The sequence below is a fragment of the Lepidothrix coronata genome, unplaced genomic scaffold, assembly GCF_001604755.1.
Source record: "Lepidothrix coronata isolate B3197 unplaced genomic scaffold, Lepidothrix_coronata-1.0 Scaffold79, whole genome shotgun sequence".
NCBI classification, from domain to species: Eukaryota; Metazoa; Chordata; class Aves; order Passeriformes; family Pipridae; genus Lepidothrix; species Lepidothrix coronata.
The window spans coordinates 850,562-868,014 of NW_016690259.1; the positions used below are offsets into that span (position 1 = coordinate 850,562).

Below are 17,453 nucleotides of genomic sequence, written 5' to 3' on the forward strand. Positions count from 1 at the left end.
CGGGCAGGAGGAGCGGATTCCCTGTTAAGAAAAAGATAATAATAATTGTAATACTAAAAAAAAAGAGATTAAACCCCTCGCGCCCGGGCTCGGAGCGCGGCGGGTCCCGGAGCACTTCCGCGGGGAGAGGCGTGAGCGCTCCCGGGGCGGCCCCGCGGGGAGCGGGGCAGGGGCCGGGACCCGCGGGCTGTGGGGCAGCGCCCAGCGCTCCGCGGACTGAAACACCCCTCGCGTTGTCCTTCAGGGCTGTAAATACCTGCCTGGGGGCAGAGCGCTGTGACAGACGCCTCCTGCTGAGGAGAGAGCCGGGATTCCGAGGGCGCGTCCTCCCTGCCTGACACCCTCCCCCGCCGGACGCCGCTTTCCCCGGGAGCCGGAGCTGAAGGGAAGGAAGGAGTGGGCCGCCGCTCACCTTCCCGGTTGCACAGGTCGCTCCTTCTTCCCGAGGCGGCGAGCGTGGAGCTGGCGCTGGAAGCCCGAACCTGCGGTGAACTAGCCATGGCGAGTGAGGACAAACAAGTTGTTCAGCCAACAGGTGATGATGGAGGAGGTGGAGGAGGAGCGGGAAAAGAAGGAAATGCTGCTGAAGGGGGAAGTGTGCTGCAGCCTTTGAATCCAGGAGTCCCCATCCGAGGTATCAAGATGAAGTTTGCGGTGCTGACAGGACTGGTGGAAGTTGGTGAAGTGTCCAACAGAGACATAGTCGACACTGTGTTTAATCTGGTAAGTTGATTGCCAGAATGAGGGAGAGGAGCAGCACGGACATGCAAAAGAATCCTACAGTTTTTTGATGTTATCTTTCTGTTAGGAATTTTTTACATGTTTACACCTTCATCATACTGGGTTTCAACTAAGTTGTTTTTACTGTCACAAAAGCTGAAAAAAGAAAAGGATGTGAGCTTCTAAACATGCATACTTAAACTTGAAATAGCTCTAAACAGCATCCTCCTTAGTTAGCCTCAGAGAAATTGTTGCTTTATTTAGAGCTGGGAAGCGTATTGTTGTGTTTAAACATTTAACAGATATGCTCAACAAGAAAGTTAAATGTTAATTTAGTAACTCAAACTGTCATCAAAACATACATATTGTTGCTCTAAGTGAAAACAAGTTTTCCCATGAAGATATTTACACCCCTCTTTGCTTTTCATTTGCTTTGGAAGTAGGCAGAACTTCCATGTACAGGGGATGAGGGTTTCAGGGAGCGGTTCATTCAAATTCGTTACATAGTCTGCTTGTTGAGAAGAGTAGAATGTGGTTTCAGTGTCCTTTTTTCATTAATGAATTGGGGAGTCAGCTGCTATTTTTTGAATACCATGTGGATGTGTTTAATACTTCATAACAGATCTCACTAAAAATTGAGGATACAACTTTTCCTGCTGAAGCTACAGACATAATATATAGATGTTGAATTTCTTGGGCCAATTGCTTCAAGTTGCAGTTTGCCTAAAGCAGTTGGGCTAGTTAAAAGTGTTTCTTTGATGCAGGAGACCGGTCATTAGGAGAAAAACTGCCTTGAAGTTTACAAAGATACTCTGCTATTATCAGAGGTCTTAATGCATCTCTAAAAATACCTGTCGTCGCTCCTCCTTCCTTTAAGTGAGCAGCTTTGACTTTGAAACAATGTGGTTTCTGACAAACCAGGAAGTGAGAGTGTGTAATAGCATAAAGCTCAGTAACAAGAAAAGTTGAGGCAAAAGTCATACTGGGTTTTTTAAATGCTGTTTGCATTTCAGTTATTTTGTTAGTAGCATTCTTTGCTATGTGCAAATTTTAATGGTCACTAAATATTTGTGGGCTGTGTCTGTTTAATGTTTTTCAGTGTTATCTTCTTGGGTTGTGGCGAATGTTTATTTTTTGAATGTTTTTGTACAATGTTGTGCTCTAAATTGTTTGCATGAAAGTCTCAGTACAGGGCAATTGAAGTAGTGACAAAAATAAAGTGCATATCAGAGGTTTCATGGATGCTTAAAGTATGAGGAAGTGATTTAAGTTACTTGGAGTGCACTTGACTATTGTCCTGGACAAAACCCAGTGTTTAGATATAAGGACATGAGGTTCAAAAGGAAATTCTGGTGAATAGTTTATGATTTAGGACACTTGTGTGAGGAGAAATTGTTCATGAGCGTGTTAAATTTTACCTTGTTTCTAGTGCGGTCTTTTGAGTGGTGTACTGGAGGTGTATTTTATGGCAGCAGTGGAAAGAGGTTCAGCAGAATAATTAAAAATGTAAAAGCTTCTTTATTCTGGGATTCCTGTCCTGCTCCATTTTGAACAAGAGAAGAGCAAAAAAATTCAGCTTGATTCAGAGAATCCTTGATTTTAGGTTTAAGAGGTCTGGAGAAATGACCTATGGACTGCATTTTCCCGGATCTTCATTTCCTAAATAGATAAAGGAGAGTTTCTGGCCCTGGAAGCCTTTGAAAGTGCGTTCTCACTTTTTCTGCAAGTGAAACAACATCCCTGAGCTCTTTGAGAAGATTCCTTAACAGTTTTAGCACACCTGCCTGCAGTGTGGAGGCTAAAGGTCAAGCTCGTGTCCCACGTTATTTTGTCAGTTGATAGGTATCGTGAAACAACCAATAGTTTGGTAGGTTTTTTTTGGTAAAGACTGTTAAGCTGACTTTTTAATGTAGCTTTTCAGGATATGAGGTGTCCCTGCAAAGCAATACTCCTTCACCTGTCACTGAGTTTTGCCTCTGTTTAGTTGTTAGCTGTGGCCACTTCATTTTGTCGGTGAATACCACTGACATCACACTCATCAGAATGTAAAGCATGTGAAGTATTGGTTAGCAACAGTGTGCTTATTTTTCTGTGTGTGTGTACAGAAAATATGCAACTTTTATTCTTAGCTGTGGCTTTTCCAGCAGTTTGTTTCCCTATTGCTTTCAGAGCAGGTTTACTCGTGTGTGCAGGTTCAACTGGAATCATGCCGTGATCTGTTGTTACTAATGGGGTTAAGCCCAACGGGTTTCGTTCTTTTTGGTGACTCATAACTGCACTACCTCAGGGGTGTGAGCAGAAATCAGCTGCCCTGCTTCTTGTGCTTTGAAAAGAGGAGACATACCGTATTCGGGGGATTTTTTGATCACTAAAGTGACAAGTGAGATGTCTTTAGAGCAAAGTGCAGGCAGGGCTGGGCAAATCTTTGTCGAAAGGTTGGTTTTACATATTCTTTATAGCATAACCACTCTCAGATGTGAAGGGTTTATTTTTTAAAAAGGGATGTTAGCTGGCCTAATTTTAATTTCTTGAGAAAACATGTTGCTCTTAGTTATGCCCTTCAAGCTTGCTGTAGCATATGGAGGGAAGTGCTGTCTTGGTGTTTCTTGTCTTTAAGTATTTAAGAGATGGTCATGCTTTATATGTGAAAGACTCAGAAGGTCAAAAATCTAAAGTGCACAATAATTGACCTGCTGATTATTGAAGAAATTTAAACTTCTGTAGTCCTGACTGCTGAAGCAAATACCTTGGTTAGTTCAGCAGTGTTGGGTCTTGGAGCTGAGAACTACATACAAAATTTTCTCTGTCCAGCAGCGTAACAGAGTGCTTAGGGATGCATGTTTCTAGCATGCATCAAAAACCTAGTGGTGTCATTTTATTGCCTTTGGAAATTCTATTCTTAGAAATATTCAAATTGATCTGCTTTGTTTTGGTCAGTATTTTTGATGAATATAGTTTTCCGGCCCATGTTAGATGTGGCTTTGTGTATTTCAGCACCTCTTAAAATTGAAGAGGGAAATACAGAATTTAAAGAGGATGGTTATTCTGTGAAAAACTTTGAAAGCACATTCTTGTTCCAGTATTAATCTGTTCTGTTACTTTTTTTTTACAGAATGAGCTATATAATGAATATATATTCCTTGTGCATTGTGAATTTATTTTTAATTGACTTTGGGCAGCAATTAACTCCTTGAAATTCCTTTGTATACAAATCAGGTGAATTTCTGTACATGACCTTGTATTTCCGCCCCCCCCCCCTTAACTCCTGGTAGGAGAAGATGATAGAATGAAAAAATAAATTATGTACAGTGGGATCTGTTACTAACTTATAATAACTATGGGATTTTCATAGTAAAACAGAAAGACAAGTTGACTTGCTATTAAAGAAAAAAAACTTCTAGATGGAGTACTAGAAATAATTCAGCAATTAGCAAAAGTTAGATTTCTAGATTTCTGATTTTTCTGCACCTGAAGTTCTCAGGTGGAGAGTATGAATTCTGTTCTGAAGGCTACACAACCTGCATTGGAAATACAGGAGGTCCTGCAAAGTCTTTTCTAGGTTGAAACTCTGAGTGGAGCTTCTCATTTACTCTGTTCTAAACAGGCTTGTGTTGTATCATATGTCAGTGTTGTCCAAGTTATTGCAAGTTTCCTGTTTATATATAAAACCGAGGCCACTGGATATCCTTGTCTTTCAGTAGGGAAAGGGTTCTCACTGGCAGGTGTTTTGCTCATAATGAGTGCTGTATGTGCAGGGTTAACTGTGCTGTGTTATTGGGCTTGCAGAGGGAAGGGGATGTTCTGGAAAAATTCTGCTACACTTCAAGCAGATGACTGTGCAACTATTGTCCTTCTCTGTGGTGTTGGTATAATTCAGTTTGGGGACTTCATGACAGAATTTACTTGGGTCTCAAGTTGACTAGTGTGTTTTCTGCTCTTCTCTAAAGAAATGTCGTGCCTTGCTCTAAGCCAATTTTGTTTTAAAAAGCTTTAGTGCTTCTAATTGTTTTATTGAGTATAGTATAGATTTTTTGATTTAGTTCAATTTTTTTTCCCCTCAATCTGTGTTGCAGAGGCTTGTTTTCTAAATGTTCTGTCTCTTCGGTGAGGAGAATGTGCTGTTCCTTCTGATTCTGTTCATGGATTATGAGGTCCTCATAATCCTGGAGTTCCCTAGTGCAAATGAGAGAAATATTAGTTTTTATCACCTTTGGAGGAAAAAAAATATGAGATATGAGGAGCAGAGACTAAAATTTTGTAAATTTCATTTGTCACCTCTTTTACTTCTGCCAGACTTTACTAAAACCACAAACAAAAGTCAATGTAACTGTTAAAAATTCTTACAGTTTACTTTCCTGCTGATACCACAGGTTTCTAATTTGGTATGGGTGCTTCTGGAACATTAGTACAATGGATTTTATGAAGTATAAATTCCCCTTTTCTCATCTTTGGTCACAGACTCATTTTGCATGTACCATCTTGTAGAAAACCCACAAAGCTAACGCTGATAGAATTAGATGTATTGCAGTAGTAAAATTGCACCATAAATGTCTTCATAACAATGCATTCTTTTCATTACATTATTGTATGTTTTTAGAGACTGCTAGACTTTATTTTCTACATAAAGTTACCAATGCTGATGACAAGTGAGAGTAACCAAGTAGTTTCTAGAGCATTGCTGAATATTGTGGATTTCTTAATAGATGCAGTCTTCCCTAGTAGGTGCACCTCTGGCTACAGATATCCTAGTTCAGTCACTTCTGTCCACTCACAGTACAGATGATAAGGTAAGTCTGTGGCTTTAGCTGGGTCAAGCTTGTAGGTTTTTTTTTTCTTTTAAAAAATCATAGTAAATTGAACAGTCAGCTGTCTTAGTGGTTGTGCATGGTTTGACTCTTGTTGAGTGAGTGGAATTCAGCAAAATATCTCTGTTGCTTCCCAATCTGTCTCAAAGTCCCTCAGGTGCAAACTTACTTCTTGCTGTCCCTTTCAGAGTGGGAGGCTTGTGCCCAGTTTGAGGAATGAATTTAGGCTCCTTGATTCCAAGTCCGTGTTCATGCTTTTGAAGTCATCTGATCTGGGATCTGGTAACAGTAAAAGATAAAAGATGATTGTGTAAGTTTAGCCGACTAAATGAGGCTGAGATGTCTGACCAGATGTTATCTGTTTCAGAATTGTTGAGTAATGGGAGTCACTAGTTCTTCCCTTAAAATGGGAATTACAGACTTCCATCTTGCTGTAATGTGTTCTGAGTAGCTAGGGGTACACCTAGTATTGAAGTGATGCACATTGGGGTTTTCTCAGGTGTTGATGCCACTTGGACATTACTTTGTAGTTAGTGGAAATATCACCCTGCATAGTAGGTGTAGGAATTGAGGGAAATCTTGTGGTCAGAAGAGAAAGGTATGGAATGTAATAAGCGAGATGGTAATGGCAGTCTTGAATTAGGCATGCTCAGAAAATTGTCTAGAGGAAAATTTTCCTCTCTGAAGAGGAGCTGATTTGTACTTCGGCCGTAGTATCAACTCACTTCTGTCTCTGCAACTTAAAACACAGTGTAGGACAACAAAATATTGAGGACAAAATCTTAAGACCACATGGGAAAATGTTCAGTTTTTCTTACTCTGACTCACCAGACTTTTAGAGCTGCTCATGTCCAATCTGCAATTTCAAGTGTTGTGAAAGCCTGCGGATTACCTGCTCTGTGTTTTTCAGAAGTGTTGGCATCCTGTACTGACATTAGTAGGCTCTGTACAAACATAAAGCTAAAAAAGCAAGGCTGAACTAGGCATTTACATATATCATGTCTTAATAACATAGACAGTTTTTAATTAGCAGCCTGCTCGAAATGTGTTCATAGCATAGCTTAGAGTTCCCCTTTGGAGGGGAACACATCAGTTCAATGACAGATTTTTCTAGTTGGTGTCTGGTAACAAAGCAGAGAGAGTCAGGTTTCTGTTGTGGTTTCTTTGCTGTCTCTAGGTAGTGTCTCTCTGCTTCTGTCAGACAATACTGGGCTGGATGGACCACGGGCCTGACCCAGCAATGCAGAGAGCACAGTAATGTAGTGGCCATATGGATTGGCTCAGGAAAAGCATTTGCGGATTAGGGAATAGAATGAAATTAGTCAAAAGCATCAGGGAAACAGGTGGATGGCATGTCAAGGTTGCTACAAAGGCTGGACATGGCAGAGTGAGATAAAAATAGATAATTATTTGTGTATGTTGAATCTGTACACTTTGGTTTGCCTCTTCAATAATCTCTTTCAAGAGGAGTGAGTGAAGTTTTTTGAAGTGATCGTATTGCATGAACACAGGAGATTGAGGAAAATCAAAGATGAAGTATTTTGCTTAATTTTTTTTTTGAGGTAGTGTTGGTTTGGTACAGTGTTTGGTTCTCAGTGGCTCCTCGGTTGCTGATGAGTATGAACTCTGAAAGATAAAAATGAGTTTTCTATGTGGTTTCTTTCACCGTATGTCTATTTGTTTTACCACCTATTGGGGAACCTGCAGTCGTTCTGAACTGTGTCTCACCTGATGGTGTTCTGACCTTTTACTTTTTGCTAGGTAAGTTGCCAGCTTAAAGCACTGATAGCTTCTGTCTTCATGCAGTCATGAGGTTCTTTATGAGCCTTAAGGAGGAAGCTTTATTTCATTACACAGATGAAATAAGCTCTACAGTTTAGTCATTGGATGTGAAATAGCTTCTTGCTACCTTTGGTGTTTCAGTGTATAAAACCCTTTAAGAATCTATTCTGTCAAATTCAGTCTTGCATGCATTAAATTTATGCATATCTTTTTAAAGAACTTCTATTTATTTTAAATGGGTCAATCTGGAAGAAGGGTTTTGTTCATAATCACTAATTACAGTTAGCTAACTTTCTGCCATTCGAGTGTCTTCCCCAGCCCCTGGAGGCTTTGCTGGCCTCTTCATAAGGTTTAGCATGATGGTTTTTGGTATTAGCTTGACCTAATTACTAATGTCCTAATTTAGATTACATTTCTGCTTTAACTCACTCTGGATTTTTCTGTTGGACTTGATATCAGGCTAGAGCATATTGCTATTGCCTGTCCGAAAACTAGTTTGGCCATTTTTATTTTACTCTGGGAAACCTTCAGGCTTTGTCTGGGAGCTCTGGACATTTGCCAGGAGTCTGAGGGCTCAAATGAATATGCGTAAAACAGGATACTATTGCCACCTGCCTTTTTTTTTTTTATACTGTGTGTGGCCAGTGGAGACTGTAGTTTCCAGCATGCAGTGCTCTGTATTTAGAGCAGATAGCAATCGAGATGCAGCCTTGCAGAACTGCTGTGATCGAATTTGCTAAACAATGATACTGCACGAGTTGCAATAGCACCTTTCCCTGAGACACTGTAGTCTTTGTGCTGATACTGGAAGCTTGGAGTAATTTGTGAAGAGCTTGCATTGCTACAGTGCTTTAGATTCCAGAGCGTCACAAATAGGCATAAGTAGTTTCTAAATAGAAACTAATTTGTGGAGAGGAAAAATCTAATGCCTTCTGTTGCACTGGATTCCCCTAGTAGTAACCGGGGAGCTGGGAGCAGCTATGTCCCAGGCATGATTTTCTTGTTAATAGCTGCCTTGAGAAGATATTTAAATGAGAATTGCTAGTGGGAATAGGATGTGCTCTGTTGCCTCTTGTAAGTGCTCTGAGAGTTTGAGCTGCAAGTCTCTTTGCTGCAGCCCCCCGTGTATGAGTAGTTTCATTGGGTTTTGTATTCTACATTTATCTAGGAAAAAAATTTCATAGGTACTATACAGCAAAATCACATTATTTTTTGTGTGACTGAAAAACTGGAAATGAGTTGTTCAGACAAAAACCTGTTTTGTTGATGTGACTGAAGAAATCTGCTGGGTTATCTTTCCTTTGCAGCTGCAAATCAAAACCAGAGTAACTGTGTAGGACTCATCTGTTCTGTGAAAGTGTGTTATGTGTGTTTGTGGCAGCGTCTCCCCTTTTGTGTCAGCAGTTGTTCTCTGAGGTGTGAACAGAAGCTACAGAAATAAATTCATGAAATTGAGCCTATTCCATTTGCCCCACTTAGATACTCCAAATTTTTAGATTTGTACTGGACTAACCCTGTAAAACAGTGACAGTAAGAATGCATACGGTGACCTGCAGCTTATTTATTCTTTCTTTGGGAATGCTGAAAGACAAGAGGCACCAGGAAGCAGCAGGTAAGATGGTAACTGCAGCAGGAGGGCAATTTCTGTAATAAAAGACCAGCAAGAGAACCAGCAGCATCTTGCAGTGAACTGTGAAGTATGTCATTATGAAGTCCAGGATGCTGGATGTTTGCTTGATAAATCTCATGGAGTGGTTCCTTTACCAAACTGTAGGTTTGGGTGGGAGTTGTACTGTTTGCTTTCCCAAATATGGTTAAGATGGGGGTAGATGGGGAGTAAGGTAAACCCCGTTGCTATAGAATTGCTGAATTGCTTTTGCAGATTATACAACTTTTAAGTTTTAGTAGTCCATTATTAGAGAAATCTCTGAGTTGTGCTGTTTACACTTCTTGGGATTAAAACAGCGTTTGTAAGGGCAAGTGTTTTTTGCAGGATTATTAACGATCCAGGTGGACCTTGGAATCAAGTAGTGCTTAAAAAAACCCAACAAAAAACCCCCAAGAGGTTCTTTATGTGGAATCATAGACTTCAGTTACACAAAATGGCCAATGATATAGAAGTAGAATTGCTGATAAGCCTTAAAACAATGCAATAGGGGGGAATATAGGAACCAAATGACTAATGTTGGTAATGGTGCATGACTGTTAAATAAACAAATGGAAACTATCAGCTCAGTCAGCATCTGCCTCCTGCTAATGTTTTTGTTGAAACTAAGCATGTGATTTGTCTGTAGTTGCGGTTGTGAACTTGATTGAAAAGAACTTGCAAGCTTTTTTCTTTTGTCCCTCTCTAGTGGGGGCTTAGTTATACTGTAGGATTTGGTTCCAGAGTATAATTTAGGTTCCCTAATGCCTGGCTTTTAGGTATCTGGTATGGAGTATGAAGCTGAGTAACTGTGACTGTGTTTTTTTAGAATGCATTTTGAAGCACCTGACATGAGATGGGGAGCTTTGTACGTTTAATGTACTGCTGCTGTTATAGAATGGGAGAACACCGAGATGCTGGGAATGGATATTTCCATTGGGATTGCTAAAGGTTTTCTGTCCAATTTGTAATCTACAGCCACGGGTCACCTTCTGAAGCTATGATATTCCTAACATTTCAAATTTCCTTGAGTTAGACAGTGGTGCCCCAACTTAACAGTAAAGTGCTGTGAAGAGTTCTCAGGACCAGAAACTACCAGTGGTTTTCCATCTTTATGTGAATCAGTAAATGCTTATGGCGAAAATATTGCCTTGTTTTCTTGTCCGTTTCTTCCTCAAAAGTAAAGTCCCAGTTTTGTGCCATCTAGATTATCTACTGTCTGACCTCACACCAGGGCACTGCTTTGTCCTTCCTGTGCCCTCCCCCCTGCCTCTTCTTCTGTGACCTGGCACCTGCTGCCTTCATCCTTGGCTGCGGAAGCGAGTCCTGAGCTTTCACTGGGTTCTGTGGAGGGCTGGGAAGCTGTGAATGCCACTGTGTGCTGCAGTTGCTATGGATCAGCTGATTGGCAGGGGCATTGCCTTTGGGGAGATGTTTATTCCATGACTCATCTCAGACTTGGGGCTAAAGACTTGTGCTGTTCCTATGTACTGTTTTTAAAGTGAAATGTGTATTGCTCTTTAGGAATTTTGCTGGTTTAGTGAGGTCTCACCTTTTCAGGAAATGAAAGCCACTCTGATTTCTATCCTTGGCAGGAAGAGATTCTAATTGCCATTTGTCAGGAGTGCAGAATGATGGTAGTGTGACTTGTAAAGGGATATTTGTAACACCTCTTCTGCAAAGACCAGGCTCATATACAGTGAAGAATGGCAAATTCATGAGTATGCAAAGAAGGCACAGAAAGAAACAAGTCTCAGACCTTGTGGGGAAGGTGTTTGAATAAAGTTCTCCAGTCATTCATACATGACAGGGAAGGTTTGGAGCTGGAAGACAGTAGATTTCTTGCCCATGTGTTAGGACTTTACTAAAGATTTCTTTATGATGTATAGAATCCTGATTTTCTTCCTGGAAAGTGAATTATTTCCAGGTGAAAGGGTTTGTTGGGTGAGTGAACAATCACCAGAGTTGCTTAGACATATTTCAAAAGCACGGAATTTAAATGGCAGAGCCTTGGATTTCTTGCTTCTACGTAGAGCTGTCATTTTTCGGGTGATATCCCTGTTTCCAGCTAGATGTAGTTTTAGGAGTGTGCTGGGTACTTCTGTGTCCTGTCTTGAGAGAAGCCATGAGGAAATTGAAAAAAATTTCATGTAAGACTTCCAGAAACAAATTAGTGTCATGTATAGTCTGCCCCTTTGCCCCCCAGAAAAACCCCAAAAGTGTATGGTGAAAATAAATTTTCACACTGTCAGGTGGCATAGAGGACTGTAACCAGGAAACTTGTTGGTTCAGGCTTTCCCTCAGTTAGGGTTTGTGTGTGTAAACTGAGAAGGCTGGAAGACTGGAAATGGGGGGAAAATATTGAAGTTTCGCTTGAGAACTACCTTAGTCTCGATGTCTTTGTTGTTCTTAGCACTTTAAAGATGGATATGTCTGTAGGGATTTTTAATCAGGTGTGCAAAGAGTTGTTGGGATCTCTTTCAATTCCAGTCATATGAATACAAGTAGACGTAAAATTTTAGAGGAGCAACCTAACTCTGCCCAAAGAAGTTATCTTAAAATAACATCACAAAGGAATAGTTCAGTTTAATCACTGTAATCTACTCTAATAAAACTTGATTATAAACTATTTGTTTCAAATTCAAACTTCTGAATTCAAATCCTGCCTGTCTACGTCTCATGACCTTGTCAGTGTCCATCATATTAGAAAACTCATGGCAGACTGGTGAAGTTACCAGTGACTGGAAAAGGGAAAACATAACTCCCAGTTTTAAAAGGGGGGGGAAAAGGAAGACCCAGGGAACTACAGGCTGTTCAGTCTCACCTCTGTGCCTGACAGGATCATGGAGCACATCCTCCTGGAAACTATGCTAAGGCACGTAGAAAACAAGGAGGTGATCAGTGTCAGCCAACAAGGCTGATGGGATTGTAGCACTGGTGACTAAGGGAAGAACAGTTGATGTTGGACTTGTGCAAAGCATTTGACACTGTACCATACAAAGTCCTGGTCTATAAACTGGAGAAGCATAGATTTGATGGATAGCCCACTCACTGGATAAGGAGTTGGCTGGAAGGTTGCACTCAAAGAGTTGAGATTGATGGCTCAATGTCCAAGTGGAGACCAGTGTTGAGTGATGTTCCTCAGGGGTTGGTATTGGGGACAGTAGTATTTAACATTTTCTTGGTGACACAGACAGGGGGATTGAGTCCCACTTATCTGTCGGTAAGTTTGCTGATGAAATCAGGTTGTGTGGTGCAGTTCACAAGCAGGATGCCATCCAGAGGGACCTGGACAGGTTTGAGAGGTGGACCGTTATGAACCTCATGAAGTTCCACAAGGCCAAGTGCAAGGTCCTGCTCCTGAGTCAAGGCAATCCCAAGCACAAGTACAGGTTGGGCAGAGAATGGATGGAGATTAGCCCCAGGGAGAAGGACTTTGGGGTGTTCAGGGACAGAAAGCCCAACATGACTCAGTGATCTGCACTTGTAGCACAGAAAGCCAGTTGTATCCTGGGCTACATCAAAAGCAGTGTGACCAGCAGGTCAAGGGAGGGGGTTCTCCCCCTCCACTCGACTTCCGTGAGACTCCCCCTGGAGTATTGCATTGAGCTCTGGAACCTCCAACATAAGAAGGATGTGGACATGCTTGTGTAGGTCCAGAGGAGGATATGAAGATGATCAGCTGACTGGAGCACCTCCTGTAGGAGGACAGGCTGAGAGAGCTGAGGTTGTTTAGCCTGGAGAAGTTGTCAGGGATATCTTAGAGCAGCCTTCCAGTACATAAAGGGGGCTACAAGACAGCTGGGGGGGACTTTTTACGGGGGCATATAGTGATAGGATGAGGGGTAATGATTTTAACTGAAAGAGGGCAGATTTAGATTAGATATAAGGAAGAAATTCTTTACTGTGGGGGTGGTGAGGCACTGGCACAGGTTGCCCAGAGAAGTTGTGGATGCCCTATCCCTGGAAGTGTTGAAAGGTAGGTTTGATGGGAATTTGACCAACTTGGTGTAGTGAAAGGCCTTCCCTGCGCCACCAATGGCAGAGGGGATGGAACTAGATTATCTTTAAGGTCCTTTCCAAACCAGACCATTGGGTGATTTGGGAATTTGGTGATTCTTTGTTGATCTCTGTGGGAGATACGACTTAAGTACACAAGAGTGTCAGAAATTAAAGCTTAACTTACATGTTGGAGGCAGGGAGAGGGAGAATTATTTCAGTGGAGTTTGACTTGTCCGTCTCTGTCATGTATTGCTTAGAGTCTGTTTTCCTTTGCTCTGTAGTGTGACACTGTGTATTAGTCCTGTAGCTGTTGCTACTGACATGAAGGGTTTAATGAGCGTTTCATGGCTCTTTCCTACTCTGGTAGCTGAAGGCCAGTATCCTCCTGAACAGGATATTTCTCTGCATTGCAATATAGTAATGCCACATATTACTGGCAATAGGACTAGTTGGACACAAACTTAATGACCATTTTGTGGCATCCATTACACCTATTTGGTGGAATAGTTCTTCAGTTTTGAAATACACTTACTGTATATCTTCTGTGCGTTGGCAGTGCATTTGAGTTCTGTAGCACTGACTGATCTTGATGCTTCAGTTTCCTGTTAAAGTAGGTATATGGGGAAGGAGGTGAACAGCTTTAAATGCTTATTTATAGGTCTCTTCCAATTGAGTGTTCAACTTGACAACTTCTAACAGTCAGCCTTAATATTTCCTATAGCTCTGTTGTTCAAATATATGAGCCTGGAGACATAGTTAGAATCTCAACTGTGTCTAGGAGTTTTGTTTATCAAGGATACCTCTAAATGGATTGGTTTGCTTGTGACCTTGCCGTGTCCATTGGAAAAAATGCTTGAAAGCACATATGGATTCTTAAAATAGGTATTGATCACTATAACAATGGGATCAATGCAGAGTACAGGATTTCTCAGTTGCAGTAATTGTATGTGCAAATTCCTATATTAAAATGAGCATGAACCTCAGTATTAATCCAGAATTTTGAAGGAAAAGTTGCTGTTGTTTAAGAAGGTTAATAGTTTGGCCAAGAGGAGCTATTGTCCATTACCAGAAAGAAAACATAATAATCAAATGTATGTATGGCAACTATATGAATTAAATACTAATTACCCAAGCATATGTTTTTCATCTTCTGGCAGTGTTTTGTTATGTGTGATGCTGTAGTTGTGATCTGTGGCATGTTTCCATGTTCTGGTGCTGTGACCCTGTAAGGTATTTATGCAGTCACTGCCTTTGGTATTATGAAGTAGAACATTCCTCTTTAACGTATGTTTGTGCCTCTTACTTGAATGATTTCCGTATCAAAGATGGGTGGTATAAAAACAAGGATAATGAAGCCATGTTTTTACTCACTAATTCTGTAAACATAAGCAGGGCCCCTAGGAGTCAGGCTGGGCTCTTTCCTTCCCATCCATCCGGTGCATCAAAATGTCTGCAGGCTAAATCAAGTCTGACTTCCTCAAAGTAGACTGTCATGACTGATACTGCACATTCATTAAATTTAAGTTTCTTGGGATGAGGCATGAGAGTCTGGATTTTCTACAAGACTTTAAGGATACTTAGGGTATCAAAGGCCTAGAAAAAACTGCTACTGTACAGGAACCATTGCCTTTGGAAGCATTCATGCATAGGGCAGCAGAGAACTGGTAGAACTAGTGATAATTCCGGGTAGGTGATGCCAACTAAAGTGCTTCAAGGCAACTGCATGCAACTGCTCCTGGGCTGTGCTTCCTATGTAACTCCATCAAGAGATATTTCCAAGTCATACCTTTGTTCTAATGGCAGCATAAGTCAATGAGAAGTTCTGTCTTCGCATTTTTGTATAATTTGTTCTTACAGTCCACAATGTATATTCAGCATTGGCATTAAAAAGCTTGATCTTCAAAAGCTTTTATGAGTTTATTTATAAACTATTGTACAGAAACACTTGGAAAGCTGTCCGTTTTCTTCCTCATGTGACCTGGTCCAGGTCTAAATCAATGGCATCTTTACTTCTGCTGGACTGCATCACTTGGGTTAAATTTAAAATCTTCAGAATTAAGCTCAGAAAATGTGAAAGAATCAGTTTGGTTCCTCAAGATGGAATCTCAGGGTTTTTAAAATGAAAACTAGAAAAGATGTAGAAATAATTGAAAAGAGTCATTGGTTCATACACTAAGATTACCTGATGTCTTCTGTTTTAAGCAATTTTCAAGGATTTTCTCTGAAATTCTACTAATTTTTTGCAACTGCTTTATGACACTGCACCCCAGAGACATGTTGTGGATTCAGATAACCTCTTCTAAACCAGAGACTCTTGCTACACACAGACTGTCCCTACTGAAAGCAGGCAAGTTTAGATTAGATGTTAAGAGGAAATTCTTTACTCAGTGGATGGTGAAGCACTGGAACAGGTTGCCCAGAGTGGTTGTGGATGCCCTGTCCCTGGAAGTGTTGGAGACCAGGTTGGAGCAACCTGAGCAACCTGATGTATTGGGTGGTATCTGTGCCCATGGCAGGGGATTTGAAACTAGATGACGTTTAGGGTCCCTCCCAACCCAAACCATTTTATGATTCTGTGCTTTCAGAGCAGCAGCAAATATGTGTTTTCTGTTGGTGGGGTCAGGCACTAAGTAAGTTAAGTTGGAAGCTGGAAAAGAACAGTCACATTGACCTTCCCACTGCTCAGCCCAGCAGGTTCCTATGCTTCCTACGTGGAAATCAAGTAATGTTAAGACTGTATAGTACCTGGCTCTAGAGCTGCCTTATTACGCTTGTTGCATTGTGTTTTTATGTGAAGCTAAACTCCTTTTGCCTTTAAAAGGAAGAAAGGAAATTGTATCCAATTCAGGCATCTTACAGCCATCATCATGGGACAGTGTGTAGCTCTATTATTGTTTCTTTTTCCTTCTTCTGCACTTGCCTCACCTCCTGAGAAGAGAGATAGGATATAGCCTGGGCCCAGTGATACCTGGGATGTTATCTGTGTCCTGTTATCTGCTGTGGTGGTTGTTTCTGTAACTCCAGTGGCACTTAAAGGCTTTAAATGCTGAATTAAGTTTCCTTCCAAAGTCTTGAAATATTTTTCAAAATTTTGGTAGCTTTAGCGCGTCCATGAGCCAAAACAGCAGCCTCTGTGTGCCTTCTGCTACTGTCTTAATTTCGTATTACTTCAGCAGAGTGTTCTTTCCAAACAGTACTGAAAAAGACAACTTTACTTGGACAGGGAGAATGCCCTTTTAGAGAATTAACTCTTCATCCTCATTGTATATGCAAAGACATGAAGTATCTTCAGAATTTGAAGAGTTTAGCAAATATGGTGAGCCTCATCTTCTGGTTTAGTTTTTGAAGCTTGAGAGAAGGAACTGGTGAGCCTTCCTTGGAAACAACCTGTGCTTTCAGGAAGCAGCTGAAAGTGTTGTCGGTTATGAATTATGTGTGCATTTCTTTTTACAAAGACTAATTTGATTTTGGAGAAAATACATTTTTAATTTTTTCAATGTGCATGTCCTAATAAACTGGTCTTCATGTGTTTCACCAAAAGATATTGTGGCATAAAAACTATCCTAACTAGAAGTCATAAGCAGTTACAGTTCCTAATTAGAAATTGCGGAGTAGTGTTAGTCATAATCTTGAAGGAAAACAATTGTGCTGGTACCTTTCTGAATTTGGTGGCTAATGTTGAATTAAGACTCTAACTGTATTTGTTGTTACTCAGAACGTGACTATACCAATAAATAGCCACCTATCTGGAATGAAATATTAGAGTTGCAGCAGCACCCATTGTTCTTGTCGTGTAACAGGGGTTGTCCAAGGCAGCTGTGTGCAGTTGTAAGACACTTTCCTCTTGGGCCATGCTTTCTGTGCAGCTCCATCAAGAGATATTTCACAGTTATGCCTTTGTTCTTTTTCACTGCAGAAAATTTAACACTTCAGTCTTCTGGTAAGACTTCTTGGGGCTGAGAAGCTACAACTTTTTTATTTTTTAATCTATTGGGAAAATGACAAACTTTTCTGTTTTGTTGCCACAGGTTATTCTCCCCTAAAGCTAACCTTCTGCTAACTGCAGTGAACGATGAGATTTTAGCATCTTTCTGTATTGAGAATGTCTTTGCCAACCACTACTTTTCGTAGTGCTTAGTTATTGAAGAGGAAGCGAACACAAAAGCTGTTCTTGGTGACTGACAGTGTATGAGAGGCTTGTTTCTGTGAAGGCTGTGTTGTGCAGACAAGTTTCTGTAGCAGGGTATCCTGAAGTCAGTTCATGGGATAACTTCAATGTGATACTTGCTTGAAACCCAATAATAGTAGGTGTGTGAGAAATGTTTCTTTTTCTTTTTTTTTTTTTTAAGTGAAGAATACTTTGTATCAGTAGAAGTAATAATTACTTTTTGTATTGGAAAATAATTGCTAAAGAAAGCATGTTGAAAATACAGAGGTTGGTCCTATTTGCTAGGCCCTAAAAATGACACTGGGAATTGTTTTTCTCTTTGACCTGTGAA

At 40.7% G+C, this 17,453-nt stretch overlaps 1 protein-coding gene across 3 annotated transcripts in view; it reads left to right on the plus strand.

Moving 5' to 3' along the window:
- The first annotated feature begins 343 nt into the window (after positions 1–343).
- Positions 344–17,453, plus strand: part of LRBA (LPS responsive beige-like anchor protein) — a 410,805-nt gene continuing 393,695 nt past the window's right edge. For 2 of the 3 annotated variants that reach the window (XM_017820156.1, XM_017820155.1), the window contains exon 1: positions 499–723. In XM_017820156.1, coding sequence (XP_017675645.1) covers positions 499–723 — 225 coding nt within the window. Of the gene's footprint in view, positions 724–17,453 lie in introns of all 3 variants that reach the window. The other variant, XM_017820154.1, reaches the window with a different exon arrangement.